Source organism: Ursus maritimus, unplaced genomic scaffold (genome assembly GCF_017311325.1).
Source record: "Ursus maritimus isolate PB19 unplaced genomic scaffold, ASM1731132v1 scaffold_6, whole genome shotgun sequence".
In the NCBI taxonomy this organism is placed as follows: Eukaryota; Metazoa; Chordata; class Mammalia; order Carnivora; family Ursidae; genus Ursus; species Ursus maritimus.
This window is the reverse complement of record NW_024426774.1, coordinates 8990462-9012691: the sequence shown is the minus strand read 5'-3', so window position 1 is coordinate 9012691 and position 22230 is coordinate 8990462. Positions and strand designations below refer to the sequence as shown.

Here is a 22230-nt window from a genome sequence, read left to right as displayed (position 1 = left end):
AGTATGATGTCGCCAACGTAGCAAACCAGCAGGATGCCCTGGGAGAGGCCCCATTTCCCGTAGACTACAGAAGGACAGACAGATGGCCGGCGTGGCCCTGAGTCAGGAGAGGAAGGACACAGTGCTTCCAGCTGGAAGGGACAGAGAAAGTGAGACCGGCCGCGTGGGCGTTTGCACATGAGGAAGCAGGAGCAGAGCGCGTCTGGGGCAGCCGCTGTAACTGTCATCGGAGTCCGTGTGTTCATGTTTACGGTAACACGCCGTCATCACTGCTGACCACCTGCTTTGCCTGGCCGGAGAGCTACGTGGATTAGTAATGTGGGATGAACCGCCATTCTCTCCAGTCCTTGTTGTGGCCCGGAGGCCAGGTTTCTCTTGTGCCAGGAGAAGGTGTTCTGAGGGTTTGCACAGGCTCCTCCTGACTGTGAGTCCAGCACCCAGTGTGGAGATGCCGCTGCTCAGTGAATACGTCTCCTCCGCTCTGTTCACCGCAGGCTGTGTCTAGAGCGAGCAGGCCGTGTGTGCGGTGCATTCAGGATGAGAGAAGGGCAGCTGCTGCCGGGCCCACCGGAGCCCCGTTCTGACGGGACCGTCGTGGGCTCGGGTTCCTGGGAGCTGGCCTCAGTTCACACCCAGCACCGATGCCACACGTCCTTCTATGGGAGCCAGCGGGGAGGCGGGCGGTACAAACGTTCCTCCCGGGGACTCTGTCCTGCATTCGAGGGCGAGCGGTCGTGAGTTGACTCGGTTCTGGAGGCTGATGGAAGCTCCGTGGCTCTGCTGTGAGAAGTCCCGTCTCTGTCCCATCAGAGCTCCGTAAAGTCAGACTCAGGAAGGTGAGGGGTTGCCGCATCTGTGGGTTGCTGTGGGATGGAAACCGCGCTGTCCAGGTGTGGCGACACCAGATCACCTCCCACGTCCCCTAAGCTGTCCTGCCTCCAGCCTCCAGAGCAGAGATGCTGAAGAAAGTTTTTTCCTTCTTTGAAACCGATTTATTCTCAAATTTCAGTTCATTCCGTAAGTTCTCGGTTCCCTCTCACAGTGGCCTCTGTTGGTGGAAGGCCAGCATCCCGACAGAAGGTGGCGTGGTTCGTCTGTGGTAATCCATGCTGTTTGTCCCTCTGTGCTGGGATTTCAGGCATACGAGTCACCAAGCAGTTATCCAAGGACGATGTCAAGGATCACATCAGCAAAGGAAATTTTAGATGATTTACCCCAAACAGTGCAAGTTGGCGCAGAAGAGGACTCTGAGTTGCAGTCGCCTGGCGTAAGATCCCGAATGGCTCAGGTATCGCGACACCGCGTGGCAGTGCCTCTTACCGTCACAGATATTCTCCTGGAGAGTCCTCGCTAAGAATGGCTCTTATAGCGTAAGACGTGAAGTTGGCAGAGGCCGTGGCAGGTGATACAGGCCTGATTGTGGTCTTCACGGGAGAGAATCAATGGCTGAAATTTCTTACATTTGAGTTTTACATTTAAAGGAACTAAAGCGGTAGCCGTGTTTTTAAAAGGAAGGGTTTGAAATGAATAATCATGTGTTGTGTTTGTTTTTTTTGTCCCTTTTACTGGACGGAGTGATACCCGCTTCTCAGCCAAGATCTCAGGAGCAAGCCCAGCTGAGGCATGACCTCCATGTCATCGCAGCGTAAGCCGCCAGGTATTGTGGAACTGGGGCTGTTCTAAAAACGTGAGCTAGCCAGACACCGCATGGATACCTGGTCCATCCCCTCATTTCACACGGGAGGATTTTGAGGCGACCAGGGGCGCGGTGGCCTGTTTGTGTCTGTGCGGATGGACATGGAGGAGAAGCGAGGTTGCCTGGGCGCCAGGAGGTCCCACTGCTGTGCCAGTCGAGAGCCAGGGCCGGCGGTGAGCGGGGACACCGCGCTGCACGTGGCATGTTCCTGTGTCCGGCCAGCACAGTGCTAAGCAGAAGTCACGTGAAGGACACATTTATGGGCTGCCCCTCGTGAGGTCCTCAGGACTGCTTGATCAGGTCGAAGGACAAGAGCTTGCCACCGATTCCTGCAGGTCAAATGTGAGGAAGATGGGCCAGCGGGTCCTTGAGGCCCAGTGGATGCTCATGCCAGTGGACTGCACGGTGGACTGCACTCCTGCTCGCCCAGCCTGGGCTTCCGTGGATGAAGGAAGGACACGGAAGCCAGGAAGGAGGAGGAGAGCCGGGGCAGCGCAGGAAGTCCTTGTCCAGCTGGGGCTGCAGCCTTACCTGCACCCCCAGCCTGACCACGGCTTTGGCGCCATGCCTTCCCTGCAAGGCCCAGGTGGCAGTCCTCGGCAGGTCCCCTGAGTGCGTCCCTGCAGTCTGGTTATTCCCCATGGATGCCAGTAAAGTACTAGAAACGTGTCCCGGGAAGCAAAGTAATGAACAGCTCCCTGGCTCATCCCGTGGGGGTTGCTGGACCGGCCTGTGGTTAAATTGAAGTGAAGACTCAACTGTTCTTCTTGTCAGGTGTGTAGACGTGTGCGCATGCATGTGGGTGCGTGTCTGCACGCCTGTCCGGGAGAAGTGAGGTTGGGGTGGCAGGGTGAGGCTTTGGCAATGTGACCGTGTGGACTTTCTGGCATTTTCCTCACTGTTGAGCCAGTTCTGATCACATCACATAAGAGGACCAGCGTTAACAGGAAGCAAACAGGGTCACTCTAACAAACCAACCCCAGCAGGAAGGAGGCCCCGGGCGGTAGAAAGGACCACAGCCCCGCGCATGTTCCCATTGGTAGACCCCGTCCGCTAGTCTCACGCTGCAGCCACTCTGATGCCCACAAACGTCTATGGCTTTGGGATTTGGGGAACCAGTGAGCTGGAAGAATCTATCTACTTAGGTGACAAAATGATCGATGCCCGTCCTGAACTGATAGATGACGTTTACTCTTGACCTTTTTTCTGACACTTCTTCATTATTAAAATGTTGCTCACTGACGTAATGTTTCCTTGGGAAAGACTTCATAATCACAAATCCCATAATAAATAGTGAATCACACTTAACAGCTTGTCCTTGGAGGTTCGGAGAACTAGGTTCAGATACTGTTATGACTCGGATGGTTTTCAGGAAACAGTCAGAAGGGGTCAGGGGGACACCCGTGTTCGTGTTTCTAATGCTTACCAAGCAAGCGCTTGCCTGGCAGTTGGTCTGCAGGGAATGCGAATGAGCGTCTTGCTTCATAAAAGACAGACCCACGGGGCACCTGGGTGGCGCAGTTGTTAAGCGTCTGCCTTCGGCTCAGGGCCTGATCCCGGCGTTCCGGGATCGAGTCCCACATCGGGCTCCTCCGCTGGGAGCCTGCTTCTTCCTCTCCCACTCCCCCTGCTTGTGCTCCCTCTCTCGCTGGCTGTCTCTCTCTGTCAAATAAATAAATAAAATCTTAAAAAAAAAAAAGACCCATTCATGCTTCTCCTGGGGCTCTCTGGGCTGTGCGTGTCCCTGTGGGGTCAGCGCATCAGAAAGGAAGACAGAGCGGTTTGTGACGCAGTCTCTGGCCTCCCTGCCCCAGCTTCCTTGCGTGGACGTCGTCGTGCAGGGCATTCTGTCCACTCTGCAGAAATGCCCTTTCTTGGCTGTGTGATGTGTTGGTCATGAAACTCCCACGCGAGGGCGCGTCAGCCAGCAGGAGGCCCGGCTGGAATTGGGCGGAGTGTCACGGTGAGAATCGGTGGAAACCGTTTTCCTGTCGTCTGAGAGAGAACACTGCCTTGGTGGGGGAAGTCGGCGGGCGTTGTGGGGCTTCCTTACTGACATCCACGAACTTGAAGAGTGTGGTCCATGGCCGATGGTGGAATTATGGAGGGTGCTCACTGATCGGTCGTGGTTTGCGGTCATGGACCGGGGCCTGATTGGTGTCGTGTGTTTGACAAACACTTCTGCTTCCTTCTGAGGTAGAACATGATAGCCTGTGTTCTGTGATCGCTGTGGAAAATATCCGCCATCCTGCGTCCCTTGGAAGGAAGCCAAGCGTTGACAAGACACTGAGAGATTCCCTGCACCATCTTCATGTCCCCGAAAACCAGCCACGCTCCAGGTTCCGTCCAAACGCACAGCAGTGGGCCGGAACGGCCTGGAATCCCACCTGTAGCAGCCCTCTGCCCTCGCTGCCACGTGCGTGGCCATCCCTCCAGGAGGTCTGCTGGGATTCAAGGCCCGTACACAGCAAACCATTTATCGTCAGGGCACCTGGGGGGCTCAGTCGGTGAAGCATCTGACTCTTGATTTCGGTTCAGGTTGTGATCTCAGGGTTGTGAGATCGAGCTGCACATCAGCTCTATGCTTAGCATGGAGTCTGCTTGAGATTCGTGCTCCCTCTCTCTGCCCCTCCTGCTCGTGCCCTCTCTTTAAAAGAACATTTGTTGTCTCATCTTGGGTTTTTGTATTGTTTATTTATGTCCATCAAAGTGTAGTTAACATACAGTGTAATGTAGTTTCAGGTGTAGAATATTCTGATGCAGCATCGCCCTACATCACCCGCTGCTCCTCACAGCAGGTGCGTCCATCACCCCCATCACCTGCTTCCCCTACCCCCATTCCCCTCCTCTCTGGTGACGTCAGTGTGTTCTCTGTCTTCAACAGCCTGTTTCCTGGTTTGTCGTCTCTCCCTCTGCTCGTTTGTTTTCTTTCTTAAATTCCACATGTGAGTGAGACCAGATAGTGTTTGTCTCTGACTTTTCTCAGCATAAGAACACCTGCTGTGTCCAAACTGCATTGTCTCCGTGCTGCCTGCTCACACCGATGTGGGGCCTTCGACTCCTCCTTGCTCCTCATTTGATCTGTTCAAGTCCAGCCCATTCTTGGCAGACCCTGAGCGGCCTCTGCTCACTGGAGCAGAGCTGGGACATTCAGCTCTGGGGAGACCACTGTCAAGTCTATGTCCTGGCTGGTAGCCTCTGTGCACTCCCTCCATCTGAGCGATGGTCACATGCCTTTCTGCTTGTCTTTATTTATTTTTTTAAAAGATTTTATCTATTTATTTGCAGAGAGAGAGACAGCCAGTGAGAGAGGGAATGCAAGCAGGGGGAGTGGGAGAGGAAGAAGCAGGCTCCCAGCGGAGCAGGGAGTCCGATGTGGGGCTCGATCTCAGGACCCTGGGATCACGCCCTGAGCCAAAGGCAGATGCTTAACGACTGAGCCACCCAGGTGCCCCTCTGCTTGTCTTTAGATCAAAAACCTATTCTTCTTTAGGCTGCTTTGAGTGCCGCGACTTCCAAGATCCCTGCGACCCCTTGCCTGCTGGCGCTCTTCTGTTCCTTCCTGTTACCGTCACCCACCTGGCGATGGCGGCTGAGATGAGCATAGCCGTTCACACGGCTGGGCACTGCACACAACAGTTCCTTGTGCAGTCCGCAAGGCAGCTCTAGGACAGTGGGTGACGGGCCCCTCATGACAGGTGCGTGGCTGTTACACATCAGAACAGAACCAAACCCAGATTTTCTCAATTGTAAGTCATTTCTACTTTAATATACTCAGTGTACCCAGCTAAAGTATACCTGTATGATATTATTCAAATTGAGTTTATAAACCTCATGAAGTGCCCTTCGTCGATTAACTACAGAATACGCTGTTTGTTTGCTTTGACACTTGGTGTGTAAATGTGGCATAAGTCGTCAGGGCCTGTACTGGGAATTGTCACCATGCCTCACACATTGTCTGCACCTCTGAGTCCCCATTACGTACGTGCACCCTGTCCTGCCTTCCACTCAGGGATTGTATGCAAATACAGGGAGAGCAGAAATCGTCCTGCCACATTATGTACCATCTACTCCTGTTATTTCAAGGATTATTTTAATGACAGGTAATGTATTAGAGTTCTGCTAGAGAAGCAGAGCCATGGAGGGAGATCCTGGATTTGTGTGCGTGTGTGTGAGACAGAGAGAACTCTGTAGGTTGGAGCTTCAGACTGGAAACCCTTAGCAGAATTTGTGGCTTTAGCTGATGGTGACAGTTTTTTCTTCCTCAAAGAAATCTCAAATTTTTTGTCTTAAATCCTTCAATTGATTAGATGAGGCCCACCCCCATTACGGAGGGTGACCTGCTCAACTCAAAGTCATGACTGTAGACAGCAGCCAGGTCTACCAAATACCTGCATGGCAACACCTCGCCCAGTGCTTGACTAGACAGCTGGGTGCCGCAGCCCAGCACACGGGCAGACAAAACTGTTGATGAACTGACTCTGACGGTGATTTAAAAATATGTAGAGGAAAAGAGTCACAGTTAAAAACAGGATTATCTTTGAGTGACACACGAAAGGATCTGCTCCTTTGAGTTATAATGAAAATATAATGTTATTAGGAATATAAACGTATGGAATAAACACAAATCATTATTGCATAGCTCTACATGTGGGGGAGGGCCCAGGGACTGCCCCTACAGCTCCGACATTCGGACTTCTGGCAGACGAGGCCAGAAACCCCGGGAGGAGCAGGAAGGTGAGGGTGGTGTCGGATCCCGGAGGCCAAGGGGAGTGGACCCAGCGCGGTGTCATCGCCTGTGCGAGTGTCTGAGAGGCCAGCGGAGGTGGACTGAAGACCAGCCTTTCAGCTTGGCGGTCAGGGGCGTGCTTGGGGGAGACTGAGAAGTGAGGGGGTGGAGGAGGGACAGACAGTCTTTTACAGCGTTTTTCTGCTGCGGCAGACATGTTGCAGCTGTGCGTACGGATGTGTGTGAAGGGAGGTCGGGGTGGGAGGTGGTCTGTTCCTGTTCTGAGGGCAGCAGGTCACCAGGCGGTGGGTTTGGGGGCTGCAGGCTGTGTGGATGGACTCACGGTCCGAGGGGCAGTGGCCTCCCTCTGCAGAGAGGGGAGGCAAGGCTGCTATGTGCTGGGATGCGGGTCATGGTGGCCATGCAGACGTCTTATTTCTAGTGAATCACGACCTGTGACCCGCGAGGACCAGCTGTGGGGATAGGAGGTGATGCTGGGGGTTCAGCTGAGGGGAGAACACCAGGAGGAAGGTCTCCTGAGGGAGCATGAATGAGAATGCCTCCTGACGCCCCAAAAGCCCACCCAAGAATAGTGGCCACAAGTGTGGCCTGAGGCTGATCAGCCATTGTTTTTCTCTAGATGTGCTGTCCCGCCCGGGTGCGGCTGGAGGGCACCTGCTTAGCGGGACACCCAGCACCGCGGCCAGGACTGGAGACCCCAGTGGGCATTGCTGGTGAAGAAGGAGGCATTCTCAGTCTCTGGGGGTGTGGGGCTATGGTGGGGGGAGCGTGAGGTCCTGTAAGGGAAAAGGCAAGAGGGTGGACATGAAGTCACGTCGGTGGGGAGCTCAGGGGCAGAGGGGGTCTCTCGGAGAGCTTGTAATTAGGGAGCATGGGAGTGCGGGAGAAGGGGCACGGACACGTGGGCCGGACCGGGCAGCTGGAGCAGGCTGTGAGGAACGGGCTTCTCACGGCACCGCCCAGCTGTAGGGCAAGAGCGCGAGGGACACAGAATGTGAGCGTGAAGCAGATGTTAACCGATGACAGTAGGCGTCTGGGAGCTTGGGAAGGGGCACACCTGGAAGCTGGGGACCTCGTGTGGGGACCAGTCCACAGCAGTGTCTGAAGTGAGTGTCTGAAAGATGCAGAGGCCACTGGGTGTGCTGGGAGCCCAGGCGCAGGGCTAAGCCAGTGTTTCCTGTCGTGTTGTGAACCACGCCTCCAGTGCATCCTTTAAACACAAGCTTCAGAGGGACCTCCCAAGGGCCTGGGGGCCAGGGACCCATGCCTGAGTCACTGGCCTCTTCCTGGGCCATGAAGCGATGACACATCAGCGAACGAACAGTCATAAGGGGCCAAGTAGGGAGACGGTGGAGCTTCATCTGGTTTTGGTAAGTAGTGACCCATGTGTGCTGGGTAGGCCTGAGGGTGTGATGAGCCACTGGACGCCGGCAGGGCGCACGGGCATCCTTGTGATTCCTGGAGCAAGTGACTCTTACTGCCCGTCTCCCCATTGCGTCCAGCACTTTATTCTCACGGGCGGATGGAGTTCGAGATGCCGAGAGTGGGTCATGGGGTTGTTTAGGTCACGGGCTGGTGGGTTGTGGTTGGTGTGGTCCGCATGCGCTCAGATGTTTGCAGGGACACGGGTAAGACTGGAGATCCTGTGAGAGGATTTCACAGGATTGACTGGGTCCCACGCAGCCTCTCGGTGGTCAGGCAGGTGTCATGTGGACGCGTGCGCCAGGCTCCCATGTGGAAGGAGCAATGAGAGAAGCTGTAAGCACAGAGTTCTGTTTGGGGATGACACAGCTACTTAGGGAGAATCGACTAACGTCCTGTTCTTCTGGGAAGCACAGTGCGGTTCCGTCACTGTCCAGGCAAAACACTTTTTGCAGACTCTTGAAACACCTCTGTCATGCATGCACCCACGGAGTGTGCGGTGTGGGCACTGGCCACGTGCAAGGGCAGTGGGACCCCATGCAGCGGTGCTCCCAGAGTTGGGGACAGATGCTGAGCTTTCCTTCCCCGCAGAGATAGTTTTTTTTTTTTTTTTAATATTTTATTTATTTGTTTGATGGAGAGAGACAGCCAGTCAGAGAGGCAGAGACATTTCATGCGTAGCAGTTCACCCTATGTGGTTTCCTCTCTGCCCAGAAGTCAGTGCGTCAGGGTCACCTCGCTAGCCCGCCTGATACCTGGTCCATCAGGTCATGGAGGCACCAGACGTGGCTGAGGCTCCCAGGTGGGGCAGATTTGGTGCCGGCTCCCACGGCCCCGCTGCAGGAACTGTGTGTGAGTTAGCTGCTGTCGGTGGCACTAAGTACAGGCGCTAATCATTTACAGTAAAGAGCTTCTCTGTTCCAAGTGTCCTCGTTCTAAGACGAGCTTAAGTGGGAGTACTCCCGGAGTGACCTTTCTTTTATTCCCTTACCTGCATGTGGACGACGCCCTCGAGAACTCACAGACAAACTGGCAGGATGTTTTACCAGCGGACGTGTGGCTGTGAGTGCCGCGTGCCAGGCAGTGGAGGGAAAGAGGCTTCCATGTGGCTCCCACCGCGCACACTCACGTTCTCGGTTTCTGTTGCGGGAGGACGTTCAAGGCGCCACGCACGTGCGTTTGGTCGTGAGCTCGGCTTCCATTTGAGAGGCACGTGCTGGACCACAGCTGTGAGCCCGTGACAAGCACGGGAGGCCGCTCCGAGCTGTGCGTGTGCGGCGACCCCGCCGATGGCCGGCGGGGGTCGGGTGGCCGTGGCCGGCGCAGCACGGCCAGAGGGGGTGGGGGGGGGTGCGTGCGGTGAAGCGGTACGGTGCTCGGAATTCGCTGAGCGGGGAGGGCGGCGAGGTGCGAGCGTGGGGAGGGTGGCACCGCGGGGGACAGTGTCGGTGCGGTCAGCCTCGGAGCGCGCTGGAGGACAGACGGGTCCTCGCTGCACACGAGGACACGCAGCAAGGTCGGACGTGTGACCCTGTTCGCGCGGTCGGGGGGGGGGGGCGATCCGACCTGGGGGAGAGAAGGCCGGGAAGCTGACGGGCCGGCATGCGACTGTGCGTGAGCGTGCGCTTGCGTGAGAACGTGTACATGGGTGTACCTGTGTGATGCGCCTGTGAGCACGCGCATTGTGTGTGTGTGAGTGAGCATGCGCCTGTGTGCGTGCATGTACGTGTGTGAGTGAGCATGCGCCCGTGTGACGCGCCCTACCTGCGCATGCGCAGTCCCCGCGTGCGTGGCGGCACGGAGTGGTTTTCTCTGGGAGGCCTTGTGACTTGAGGTGAGTTTGCAAGACGTGGTGGAAAAGTGCTGACGTCGTGGCGCACTCGTCTTGCTCGTGTCCCGCCGCGGACGTGGACGGAGCGGTGGTGCTGTGGTGGGTGGTGTGAGGGGGCGGGCCGTTGGAGGTGGTCAGGGTTCAGTGAGGGCATGGGGGGTCCCCGAGGTGGGGTTGGTGTCCTTGCAAGGAGAGCCCGTGCAGCCTGCGCTGACGCCGTGCACAGGTCTGCGGACGCGGAGCGCCTCCCCGACATCGGGCCCCCGGCCCCTGACCTCAAGCTCCGGCCCGGGAGCTCCCCGCCCACCGGCTGATGACCAGCCCGGGTGTTTGAAGGGCTCGCGTGGCTTCGGTGAAGAGCCCGGGAGAAGGCACGCGAAGCCGAATCCTTCGAAAGGACGAGAGTTGACGTCCCTGTAGGATCTGAGGGCACAGCTGCGCACCGGAGGCTGGCATCAGCCCCGTTTTCTTGGTGGGGACGGAACACATGTGCCCCGGGGTCGGCAACACCCGTGGACAGGCGTGATTACAGATTCTAATTCGGTGCAGAAGTCAGCTCTTTGTGGCTCCGTGTGGCCTCAAGGCTGCAGTTGGGGTCTCCTCCGTGCACCTTTCGCTCTCCAGTGATTTGGGAGGCACTCATTGTCGGTGCTCCCGAACGTCTTGGAGCACGAGTTCGAACTGCACTAGATCGGGGAAGGTGCGCCATGAAGCCGAGCCTTCGCGGCCCACATGAGGGAGCCCAGAGCATCTCCGCGGGCACAGGAGGCGAAGGGACACCCGTCTTCCAGTAAAAATGCCCCGTTGCTCCAGGCCAGGCACCGCACACTTCACTGTCACTCAGACAAAACCAGCGTGTCCACAGTGGTCTCCCCTCAGAGGGCCCAGCAAACCAGGCTCAAGAACAGATTCATGGAAAGGTGCCGTGGGTTCTTTGGGGGTCAGTCAGCCTTTAATAAATGGGTAAGAGGTTTTAATGCTTCAGACGTTACAGCATACATTTCATTTCCAGAAGGCTTCTGAAAGCTGTGAATCGTGTAATTGCTTCAGCTATTTCCGTGGGTGGGGTGTGTGTGTCTCATTTCGAGAAGAATGTGGAGCAGGCTCTCGGGAAGCATATCCGCCTGCTGAGGTGGGGTCAGGGTCTGGGACTCTTGCTGTCCAGGGGGTACTCGCTCTTCAAAGTTTAAATCTACATAAGCTCAGGATGTGTCGGTTGCTTCCGTGCTGTCCCTTTCCTCGGAAGTGCTGTCTGGGATCCCACCCATATCCGGAGAGGAGAGACTGCTTAGGGCCGTGTGGCTGGTTGGGGTCTCTTGGGTCGGATGGAGAGAACCCAGTTGCACTGAGCTTCCCACAGGCGCATGGTGGGTCCCCGGCATCACGGTGACAGTCAGGTCCTGCTGCGTCCTGTCAGCGAGGAGAGGCTGGTGCGGACAGGTGGTTGCAGGCCTAGGATGCTCCCAACATGCCTCCCGGGCTGGGAGCTGTGACCTCTCCCATGAGTTCCTTTGAGAAGCACGTCCGTTTCTGAGTTGGTGTACCGCGTGTTTGAAGGCGGGTTTGGGCCTCGTCCGTGATGGTGGGCCAACAGTGGCCCGTGTGTCCTGTGTGCACCCGCATCCAGACAGCGGGGGGACGAGGTGTCTGCTTGGAAGGCATGGCCTGGCGTTGGCGGCCTTGGCCACGTGTGTGATGGATGTGAGGCCACAGGATCATGTGGTTTAGTTCTTGAGAAGCAGAGGGTGGCAGGCGGGAGGGAGGAGGCTGTCAGTGCACCGCGGGGCGGCGGGTGGCGCGGGAGAAAGAGGAAGACCCCGGGGAGCGTGTCTGCAGTTTCACTGACTCCAGCCTGGAGTATTTGGGGGGAATTCAGGGCCTAGGTGCCTAGTGTGAGGTCAAGGTCAAGAGGACATGGGCCATCGGCAGGCACAGTCCCTAGGGTGGAGATGCTGGCGTCCATGAGGACATGCACGGTGATGGAGGAGGGCGTGTGTGTGGTTCTCTGGGCCATGGAGGGGACGGCAGCAGGTGTCTGAGAAAGCTGTGACATCCATGTAAGAACCTAGGCCCAGGGTGATGGAAGCATAAGGAAATAGGAGCCCTGGGAGGGAAGAGTGGGGGGAGGGCTGTGCCGGAGACGGTGGGCTGGCTGCCCCGTCCTGACTGGACCCGACCAGAGCGTCTCGGCTGCACACCAGCTGGACTCTGGCGAATTCCAGTCCCCACTGGGCTCTGGAGTGGCAATGTCACGCTTGCTTCCACATGGTGAGTGCGGAGATGTGACGAGAGATGGAAGCCTGGTGATGGTGGAGTGACCAAATCCTGAATAATGTGACGCCCAGCAGAGAAGTGTGGGCACTTCGAAGGGACACCTGCTCATGTCTCCAGGATTAAAATGTCATTGAAACGCCAAAGCTCGTGCTTGTGGTCTCCTGTGTCTTCATTTCCCAGCTCGCCTGCTTTTGCCAATGTCTGAACATTGGCCATTTGTGCCAGTAAACCAACTCCTCACCTGATGCGACTTTCTGGTAGATCTCTCTCGAGGGCACGCGAACCCGGTCTGTGGCTGAATGGTGGCGCGCCCCCACTGGTGTGTGAGCGTCCGTGGAGGTGGTGCTCTGGGGTCGTGTACCTCGGGGTCTCAGTGTCTCAGGGGTAAATGCCAGCGCAGAGTTGTTGAGAAACAGGCCAGGTGCATAGGAATCTTGTTTTTTAATTCTGGGTCTGGTCCTTTTGTGATGGTAAAGTAGCTGTTTTTTGTCACGTTGACAGGTGCATCTTTTGAGAAATGCCGGTGACGAAGTGACCATCACTGTTGAGTATCTCAGGGATGCGCCGTCATTTCTGAAGCTCCCGTTAGGTAAGGGGTGGCAAGACCTTCAGGGCCCTGGTGGCATTTCCTGCTCCCCACGCTTTTATCCACACGGACGGCAGTGACTGACGGGTGTGACTCAGGGCCTGAGCCTATGCTCGGGGACAAAGGACACGGATAGACACCTCAGCCGTACACATCCCTGAGACCCCGAATTTTCACACAACCACAGGCCTTTCTGGGGATGGTGTCCTCAGACCGCTGTCTGTCAGTTGAGTAACTGTAAAGCTCCTCCTTCAGGTCGGCTCACTGGTCATGGTGACCTACACACCCGCACATACAGAGAAACTAAGTTTGCTCTTGAAACATCCATGTCGACCAGAGGAATTTATGCCGAGAAAGAGAGGAATGTAGTAAGTCCATGCTGTGAGGTGCCTGCCCCGCGCTCACACGGAGATTTATCGCGAGTCTGAGCTGTGATCCAGGTGTAAGTGATGAGTTGCTTATCTAGGAGGATGTTGTAATCCAAGGAGTCACTGTGACCTTTACTGACTACCCAGCCGCCATGTTTTTACAACATGAGTGAGGTTATCTTCCTTCCTGGGGTGGAGCGGGGGGTCGGGGTGCTGTCCTTGGCAGCCAGAAGGGGCAATAGGCACCTCTGTGCTCGCAGGGGCTGCGGCTCTGCTGGTGGCCCCTCGCGGTCAAGTCTCTGGCTCGGCGGGCGTGTCGAACACAGGGGTGGGCGCTGCCCTCCTGTCCCTTGTGTTAAAGAGCAGCCCTCGCCCTGGGCTCGCCCCGTTTGCCTCTTTTCCTGTCCATCGTGGCGCTGCTCCCCTGCGGTGGACCCTCCGTTGGCTGCTGTCCGCGGGCTTAGGTGCAGCTCTGGGCACATTTGTGGCAGGAGGGCCCGTGTTTGACAGAAGGGTCATTGAACTCATTCAGCTTTCTGCTTTCCCTCCCTGAGAACTTGGGCAGATGAGTTTCAGAAATTGCATTTTTTCCCATCAGACCCCTGGGGGTAACCTCACCGCTATTAACTGTTCTTGGGGAAACGGATATCCCTCCCATTGCTGTTCAAACACGTCAGTAAGATTTGCCGTGTGGCCTGCCTTCCTACAAGCCTGCACGTTGTGATTGGGGCGTTTGATGAGAGTGCTGAGGGTTTTGGGGTCAGGAGCACAGCCCGAGACACAGAAGGCAGTGTGCCCAGCAGTTTGAATGAGGAGGCAGGCTGACGTGGGCCGGTCCGCTTGGCCGCGGGTAACACAGCACCACTGCTGGGCGGCTTGAACAGCAGACGCTTCTCGCTCCAGGTTCTGGAGGCTGGACGTCTGGTGAGGGCCTCATTCATAGATGCCTCTCCTGGCTGTGTCCTCACGTGGGGAAGGAGCAAGGGAGCCCTCGGGGGCCTTTTATCAGGTGACCTTATCCCCTCCCACTGGCACCCAGTAGCTTCACATCGGGGGACTGGGGACACAGACGTTCAGTTCACAGCAGAGGTTCGGTTTGGGTGAAATACAGGGATTAGTGTAGGCAGGGGTAGGTGCAGCAGAAGCTTCCTCCCTTGACGGCAGGAGGGCTGCAGAACCATCTGTCCTCTTTCTTGTAAATCTCAGGCAGAATGTCCTAAAGAAACGTGGCTGCAGGAAGCTCATCACACACAGGGCTTAGTGGCTCCTGCTGCTCCGGGCCCCAGTTCAGACTCTGGGCAAGGGCTTCACGGTGATTCTTTGTGGACGAATGTAAAGGCCAGTGAGCATTCGGGCATGCGTGTGGATGTCACACATGTGGCATCGTGTTCATGGAAGGCGGTGCCTCCAGGTGATCTGTGTGTCCGTCTCTCTTTCAGTGTGTCTACCGTGCGTCTGTCCTGTCGGTGTCCTTGTGCATGGATAGAAAGCTTATCACGTGACGTTGAGGCAGAAGGCACGGGGTGACGGGTGGGAGCTGGCATGTTGACACTGAAGACAATCACGTGCCATGTCTTCTGGGGGTGGTGACTTCCGTGGCAGAGTGGGATGGGTGGGGTGTCCAGGCCACCTGTCATTAACATTACTGACAGCGCAGAATTCAAACCACCCCAGCAGCATCCTGAAGCCACGGTCAGAGAGGGATGCCCCACGCTGAAGCCAGGGAGCCACCCCAGGCCTGAGGTGGCCATGCCCCGTGGCCACGGGATAGTCGTGGAACTCTGACACGTTGGCTGGAGCTGCCGGAGGCTGTTTTGTTGAGAGATGCATCACTATGGTGCATGGCTTGCCGTCTTGTCACTTCCCCGGCGTTACTGCTGATGTCCCTGCACCGCCGGGCGGAGGCCCACCTGATCTGCGTGGTGAGCTCAGCGGGGCACGCGGGTCAGCATTCCTGTGAAGGTGCTCACAGTTCCCATGAGGGAGCGGAGTCAGACGTGCGTGCCACCTGAGCCACGTGAGATCTGCCTCCCAGGCTTCCCACGTGGCAGGGACGTTGAATTCTGTATTCGTTCGGTGAATGTGTATTCTTCTCTTACCTGGTTCTTTATAATCTACAAGAGTTATAAGCTTAGTATCCTAAAAAACGTAAGTGTAGTGGCCATAATCCTCCCCTAAATTCAGACAGTTTCCTCTGGTGAGGCCACGGGATGAAGGCAAACTCACTCTCGCCTGCTCGACCCTTGACCCTGAACTGGGTCATTACTGGTGGAAGCCAGTCACACACTGCAGTAGGAAATGAGCCTGGAACCTTCCGTCCCGTGTCCTCCGCAGCTGCAGCGCTGTCCTCACGCACCGTCCGTGTCTGTATCCGGAACCTTCCATCCGTGTCCTTGGGCATTGTGGAGGGTGCAGGGAATTAGGGAGGCGTTGACTCTGCTCTCAAGTCCCTGGTGAGCCAGTATGGAGAGCCCGTGTGGAGACGCTGAGAGGCAGACTCGGTGCTGGCCTGGGGGCAGCGCTGTGCAGTCAGCAGCTGGTCGAAAGAAAGAAGTGTGGTTGTCAGAGGCGAGCGAGCACCCTGGTGGGAGCAAAGGAGGACAGTGCGCATTTCCCCCGAGTTCTTGGGGCTGCGCGCTTCGCCGTGCACGTAGGAACGTGGTGTTCAGCTGGGAACGGTAGATCCTCACAGATTTTATGTGGACGTGAGAAGGATGCCACAGGGGTGTATTAGCGGCTGCCCCGTGTGTCACACGGCGTCGGGTGGGATTGGAGGCGGGACGTCTGGCTGCAGAGCTCCTCATAGCCCAGCACACTCGTTCCCGTCCATAGTGAGCAGGGCTGGTGGCTTCGGAATGACTGCACATGTGATGTTAGTCGATCGTGGTTTTAATCTTAGGTAGTAGATCAGGCACTAGGGCATCTCAAGGACCAGTGCCCACCGCTGTATTAATCAGGTGTCCATGATTTCAGGCTCACACACTCCTTTCCTGCAGGTGCTTGGGGGTCGGAGGAGGTGGGATGTTCATGTGACAACTGGCGGCCAGCTGTGACCGATCCCGCAGCTGTGCCATCCTCAGTGCCACCCCCCCCTTAGGCGCCCGGACGGTCACACGCCAGGACCCTGGGTCTGCTCAGGGGTAAACAGAGGTCTCCTTCGGGTAAAGCTGGGATGCTTCATGCTCGTGGAAGGGGACCTCACGTGGTCAGGTGTTGTCTTTGAGTGGCTTCACCACCAAGGTGAATGGACTGAATGTCTGAGTCACGCAGGAGCTGCCCACGCTCAGGTTGTGGCCAGAGCTATCCGGGATGGGGCTGTCCGAGAAGACGGCTTTGTGAAGCAGTTCTCACACAGGGGAGACAGCAGGAAAGCTTTCTCCTTTCGCTGGAGAGTTCGCTGTCAGCGCGAAGATCTGTGAATTCATCTTGGTTTTGTCGAGCTGTTGACAGGCTCTGGGCGTCCTGTCCAGTGTTTGAAGGGCCTGGAGGCGGGGGGTTCACCCCTTTACCGGAGCAGGTGCTCTGAGTGTGAGCCCTCTGTCCCGAGCGCCCCCAGCAGCCACACGGAGAGCACTGCGTCAGCAGCATCAGCCACAGACTGCCTCTCGTTTGCTCCCTCTGTGAAATGATGATGGTGGGCCATAGTGCCCACCACACAGCTTTGCATTTTGAGGGAGTAAACAAGACGTTTACAAGGCTCTTAGTTCAGTTTCCAAGAAATTATAAGGATGCTGATGACGGTGTGACCAAGGCAGGCTCGCTCTCTGCCTGTGGTCACCTCACACCAGGGACCTGCAGGGGCGTGGGCCCTGATGCTGGCGGGCAGGCCGGTTGGGGCATGGCGTGGCCAGGAGGCACAGAGACAGACCCACTCAGCTCTGCCCATTTTTTAATCATTCGGTGGCTCTAGCTTGGGAGCCTCAGTTTCTTCTTTTTCCAGAAAAGTCAGAAATCTGGATTTTTAAATGTAATGCCTTCATTTTTCTCAAACGAAACAGATTGAGGCGCCTGGGTGGCTCTGTCAGTTAAGCTTCTGACTCTTGGTTTTAGCTTAGGTCGTGATCTTGGGGTCCTGAGATCAAGCCCCACGTCGGGCTTTCTGCTTGGCGTGGAGTCTGCTTGAGATTCTCTCTCTCCCTGTGCCCCTCCCCGACTCGTTCTCTCTCTCTCCCCCTCCCCCTCCCTGTCAAAACAAACAGATTTGTAGGTCAGAGTTAGCTCCCCCTTGCCAGTGTGGTGCCTCCACCGAGTGGGGTTCATTCCCCTACCGCGGACTGCTGCAGGTGCCCATGGCGCCCCAGCGGGGGCGGCCTGCATTCAGAAGGGGGAGGGTGGAGGTCACGGAGAAGAGAAACCCACAGCTCAGACCGGTGACTGGCTGACCCCAGGTGAGGTGCGGGCGTTTCCTGGCCTGGACCTCTGCTCCTGGCTTGGTCAGAAGGTGTTTGTGTTTAAATACTCCTGTCCACAAACCTACCAGCTTCATCTCTGTGTTTTTCACTAATGTAGTTCGCAGCACCATGATAGTCAGAAAATGTCAACCAGATAGTCATTTGAAGATTAAGAACAGAAAGTCAAGACTAATGTTTAGAAAATCAGCTGACATGACGCTAGTGCTGGAAAGGACAGGGTAGGGTCCCCAGGAACAGTGCTGACAGCCCCCAGTGCCACGCGGGGCAGACTCTGGACCCCAGCGCTGCAGGTCAGGTGGCCAGTCATCTGCTGTCTGCCCCATTTTCTGTGTGAGGCCCAATCTGGGGGGGCCCGGCTGCAGGGCCCCAGGGCAAGGTAGGCGGGTGTTGGTGGCACAGCCTGTAACCGCCCACTCCCTGGAAGGGGCAGGCGTGGGGTCCTGGTGGCTGCCTGGTGCTTCGGGCAATGGCGGTCACTCTAGTCCAGGGCACCCCGTGCTCCGTCTGAGTGAACGTCTCTGGTTTTTCGCAGGGTCCCCGGGGCCAGCCAGCGACCACGGCAGCCGAGCCTGCTCTCCACTGTTTGACAGCGGCTTGCATTTGAACGGCAACCCCAGCAGCACAGTAAGTGCGGCTTCCCTTCCTCTAACTGTGCGGGGGTATCAGTCAGCACAGATGCCCAGGATGGACAGGTCACACGTGGTGGCAGGTGCAGAGGACAGACGTAGGGCAGGATGGGGGATGCCGCTGGCTGGCGTTCGTTCCCACGTGGGACGCCTCGGCACCGCATTGTGGGATGTCGTACTCGTGGTTCGTTCTGTCTCTGGGTGGGCACGCTCAGCTCCAGGGCAGGTCTCACAGTCCTGCTCTGATTTGCCCGAGCGGCTGACCTTGTTTTCAGGATGCCTCTGTCAGGTTCACTCAAGAGGGACGCTGCACAGGGTTTGTTTGCAAATCAGTAGCACCCCCCTGAGCAAGTACGGTGCTGTGTACTTGCTGTGAGTGTCCATCATGCTCCAAGTCCCCTTCCCGCCCAGAGAACAGCAGCTGAGCCAGAGCAGGGAAGTGGCCTGGCCTCGGGCCCTGGCCGCAGGGGCCCAACCCCGCTCCCCACGCAGCCGGTCTGCTGCAGCCTCCTTCCAGGACGTGGGCTCCTTGTCCATGGGTGTCAGTGGACGCAAATCAGAATCCTGTAAGCAGTCTGAGAATGTTCTGTTGGAAATCATACCCAGTTGCACTCCTAACACCACCTGCTGCTGGGCCTGCAGTGGACACTGAGAACAAAGTCTGTGTTGAGACATATCGTTCTGAAAATAGCATCGTTTTTCGTTTTAACCTTTTAGTGTAGCTCTTGATATTTAAAGATTGCATTTGGCGTCTTTGTGAGCTGTGAAGCAGAATACTGACACAAAAGCCCGTGAACTCAACTCAATAATGAGAATATTGTCACTAGCTTTTTAATCCACATGTCGTGCCTCTGTACCATTTCCTGGCCCTCCCGAAAGTTAGCCGTCCTGAATCTCGTGCTGTCATCCCCTGAATAGAAGATAGCTTTATCTCTGTGTGTATGTGTATATACGTCTCTAAAAAGATACCGTTTCATTTTACTTTGAGCTTTACAAAATATTACTCTGCTATAGGCTTCTGCGACTTACACTTTGAATTACTGTTAGGTTTTTAAGATCCACAAATGTTGTGGCGTATAGGCCTGGCGTTTCATTTGTCTGCTCGTTGCTGTGTCGTATTAATTCTGTGAATATACTACAACGTATTTATCGATTACTGACTGGCAGTGGACATTTGACTTGTTCTCTGGGCTTTTTCTCAGTGTGTTGTTGGAATCTGGGCTGCCACAGGCAGAGGCCAAGTTTGCAGGTGTTTGGTTTTCAAAGGAACACGGCCTTCTCTCCACACGCTTGCAAGCGTGCACCTGCCTCCCCTCCCAGCAACACTGGGGGTTCCTGCTGGCCCGTGGCTCCGGCACTGCTCGGTCTCTTTTGGGGCTTTAATGTTTTGAAATATAGTGTGTGTAAAATGGCTATTTTGCTGGGGATTTATTTTCATTTCTGCCATCACAGAGGAGGTCTGTTTGCTTTCTCCTCAGTGTTCACCTTTGGTTTCTCATCTCTGGTGAAACGCTGTCCACCACGCTTGCATGTAGACACAAGGTTGTCTGTCTTTCCCTCTCTGACCCATCGGGATTCTTCACATGTGCTTGGAGCTAATACTCTGTTGGTTGTCGGTCACAAACCTCTCACGGTTTACAGCTAGTGTTTTTGTGGTACTTACATTATCTTCTGTAAATAGAAGTTAATTTCAACGCAGCTAAATGCGTCTACGTCTTCCTGGGTTTAGAATCCGGTTCAGAGAAACTTTTCTTATCCTTTGTTTGTAAAAGATACTTGTTTTTATTTTCTTCTAAATATTTTCTTGTTTGCTTTCCACTTTATGTCTCTAAGCGTATAGGATTCATTTTTGTAAAACATGTGAAAAGTAGGGATCAGATTCATTTTCTTGGATAACAACTTGTCATGATCTGTTTCCTTAGGGGCCGTTGTGCCACCTGGATCCTCAGCCACATGTCCTGGCCACGGGTTTACCGCTGAGCCTTGCTTGGACTCTCTTTGTCAGTGTCAAAACCAGTACCACACTTAATTGCTGCGTGTTCATAATGCATTTTTATCTGCAGGCCAAAGCCGTACTGAAATCTCTTAATTCACTCTGTTCTTCCCATCCTCTCTCTCCCTGTTTTTTCTTGTGAATTTTTAAAACCTCTGATCAGATTCCACAAAGTCTTGGGATTTTTATTGTAACTGTATGAAATTTAGATCTGTAGAGAAGCTCATCTTTACTACTGCCAAAGGAATCTTAGGTTTTCTTTAATATTTTTCAATCAGGTTTATTTTTTTTCCTCTTGGATTAATTTCAACAGAAGATAGTTCATTTTACCAACTTTTGGCTCCACAGATCAGCACAACACCAGTTTCTACTTACTTTTTTTCCCTTACTCCATTCATTTTATTTACATTTTTGTGCTTTCTTATTTCTTATGATCCAATCTGACAGTCTGTGCCCCTCGATGGAGTGTGTGGTGTTGACTGACGTGTATTCTAGCTTGTTTCTGATCACGGTGAATTTTTATCGGTTCCCTTTTACTACTTCTTTTCTTCTTGATCTTTAAATTATTTTGGTTAAATTTTTTACATGTCTTTCTTCTAAAATTCTCTCTGCAAGTTTGAAATATATATACTTCATTTCCATTTATTTAGAGCTCGCCCTTGAAATTTTGCCATATGTCTACTTTGTTTACAACATAGAAACATACAACGTCTTTCGTTCCTTCTGGAACGAGGCAAGGACCTTGTAACTCTCTCCCGACTTCCCTGCTGCCACTCTGTGTTTGAAGCCACTTTCACCCCACCCAAGTCAGGAGTTGTAGGGTCGCCCCACATGGAGACGTTTGCAGCCTCCTGTCCTCATCAGGACTTCCTGCATTCAATGCTTTTACAGACTCAGCGTCCTTTCTCCTCAGGGGCTCTGTGGGCGGCCAGTCTGTTTCAAGTTATTTTGAAACGGGTTATTTTCTCTAAACTTGAGCCTTTTTCCACTGTCTGTGGTTTCTAGTGTCAAAGCCAGGAAGTTTTCTCTCAATGTGGCTGCAGGTCCAGGGGCGTTTGCTCGGGCAGCTTCCAACGGTGGTGACCGGATACAGCCTCTTTTTTGTCTCTGATATTCGTGTTCTCTGAATCTGCGTCCTCATCATTCATGGGGGCACACGGCCCCACGTGGGCCTCCCTCCGGCCACCACCCCGGGACTCGGATTGCGTGCCGGAGAGCCGCCTCCTGTCAGAGCTCTTACTTCTCCACATTTCCTTCTGTTTCTCATTGGGCTACCTTCTAGGAAATTTCCGAAGATGTTTATTTCATTATTTTTTTCAACTTTGTACAGTATCCTGGTTGAACCGTCTGCTGAGGCCTGTTTTTTTAAAACCATCAGGATCACGTTAATGCGATTCCCCTTAAATGAGAGTGTGTACAGAGCGTGGGACATATGCCCAGGAGTCTGTCAGGAAAGGTGACGCAGTCTGTTGGAGACGGGGTGTGCACTTGAGAAGGGAGCAGACGGGGTCGGAGAGATCCTGCCTGCAGTCTCCCCAGCACCTCCCTCTCACGGCCTCCGGCTTGGTGGACACGATCCGCACGGTGGTGCAGGCACCATGAACGTGTGTCCTCGGCCTCCTCCTCATCCTTATCACAAAAGTGGGAAAGAGGGGTGCACAGCTTATCAGTGCTCTCTTGTCAAACAGTTCACCTTCAAAACAAGATGTCAGAGTTGTTCGAAACACGTTACAGAGAATCTGCATCCCAGAGAGTCAGAAAATTGTCATTTTTAAAAGATACCAAGACTTAGAATCCTATAAAGATTTTAAAGACTGTTACTTGGTTTTCCAGGTGGAAACACTAATCATCCCATTAATAGTCCAGCAGCGGCTTGCTCCCATGTTCTTCCCCGTTGGGCTTTCTCTTCCAAATGCGATTTATCTCTGTGATCATCCTTTGCACTCAACAGTGGATTACGTCAAACACAGCAAAGTGGTCATGCATGTGGGGGTCGGAGAGTGAACAGACTCTGCCCTGCGCCACGTTGTATGGAAAGAAGTGAGTCGGACGTCCTCAGACTCTCAGGATTTAGACCGTTTCTGGCGGTGGCATTGTCAGAATTGCTCAGATCGCTTTCATCCTCCCAGGACTAAACCTGCTGAGCAAGAGACGGAGTTTGTTCAGAGCGGCTCTGCGGTCACAGGGTCCCTCAGGGCTGGTCCCGCTCTCACAGCCTGTGCCGCTGACCCCGCTGCATCCGCGGCCTGTCCGTGCGCAGGTGGCCGAGCCT

General features: G+C 54.9%; 1 protein-coding gene across 1 annotated transcript in view; it reads left to right on the top strand.

Annotated features, from left to right (window-relative positions):
• SNTG2 (syntrophin gamma 2) overlaps positions 1-22230 on the top strand; it is a 176464-nt gene that overhangs the window by 49462 nt on the left and 104772 nt on the right. The window contains exons 8-9 of the mRNA XM_040623084.1: positions 12475-12562; positions 17872-17963. Of these exons, the coding sequence (XP_040479018.1) occupies positions 12475-12562; positions 17872-17963 (180 nt within the window). The remainder of the gene's footprint in view (positions 1-12474; positions 12563-17871; positions 17964-22230) is intronic.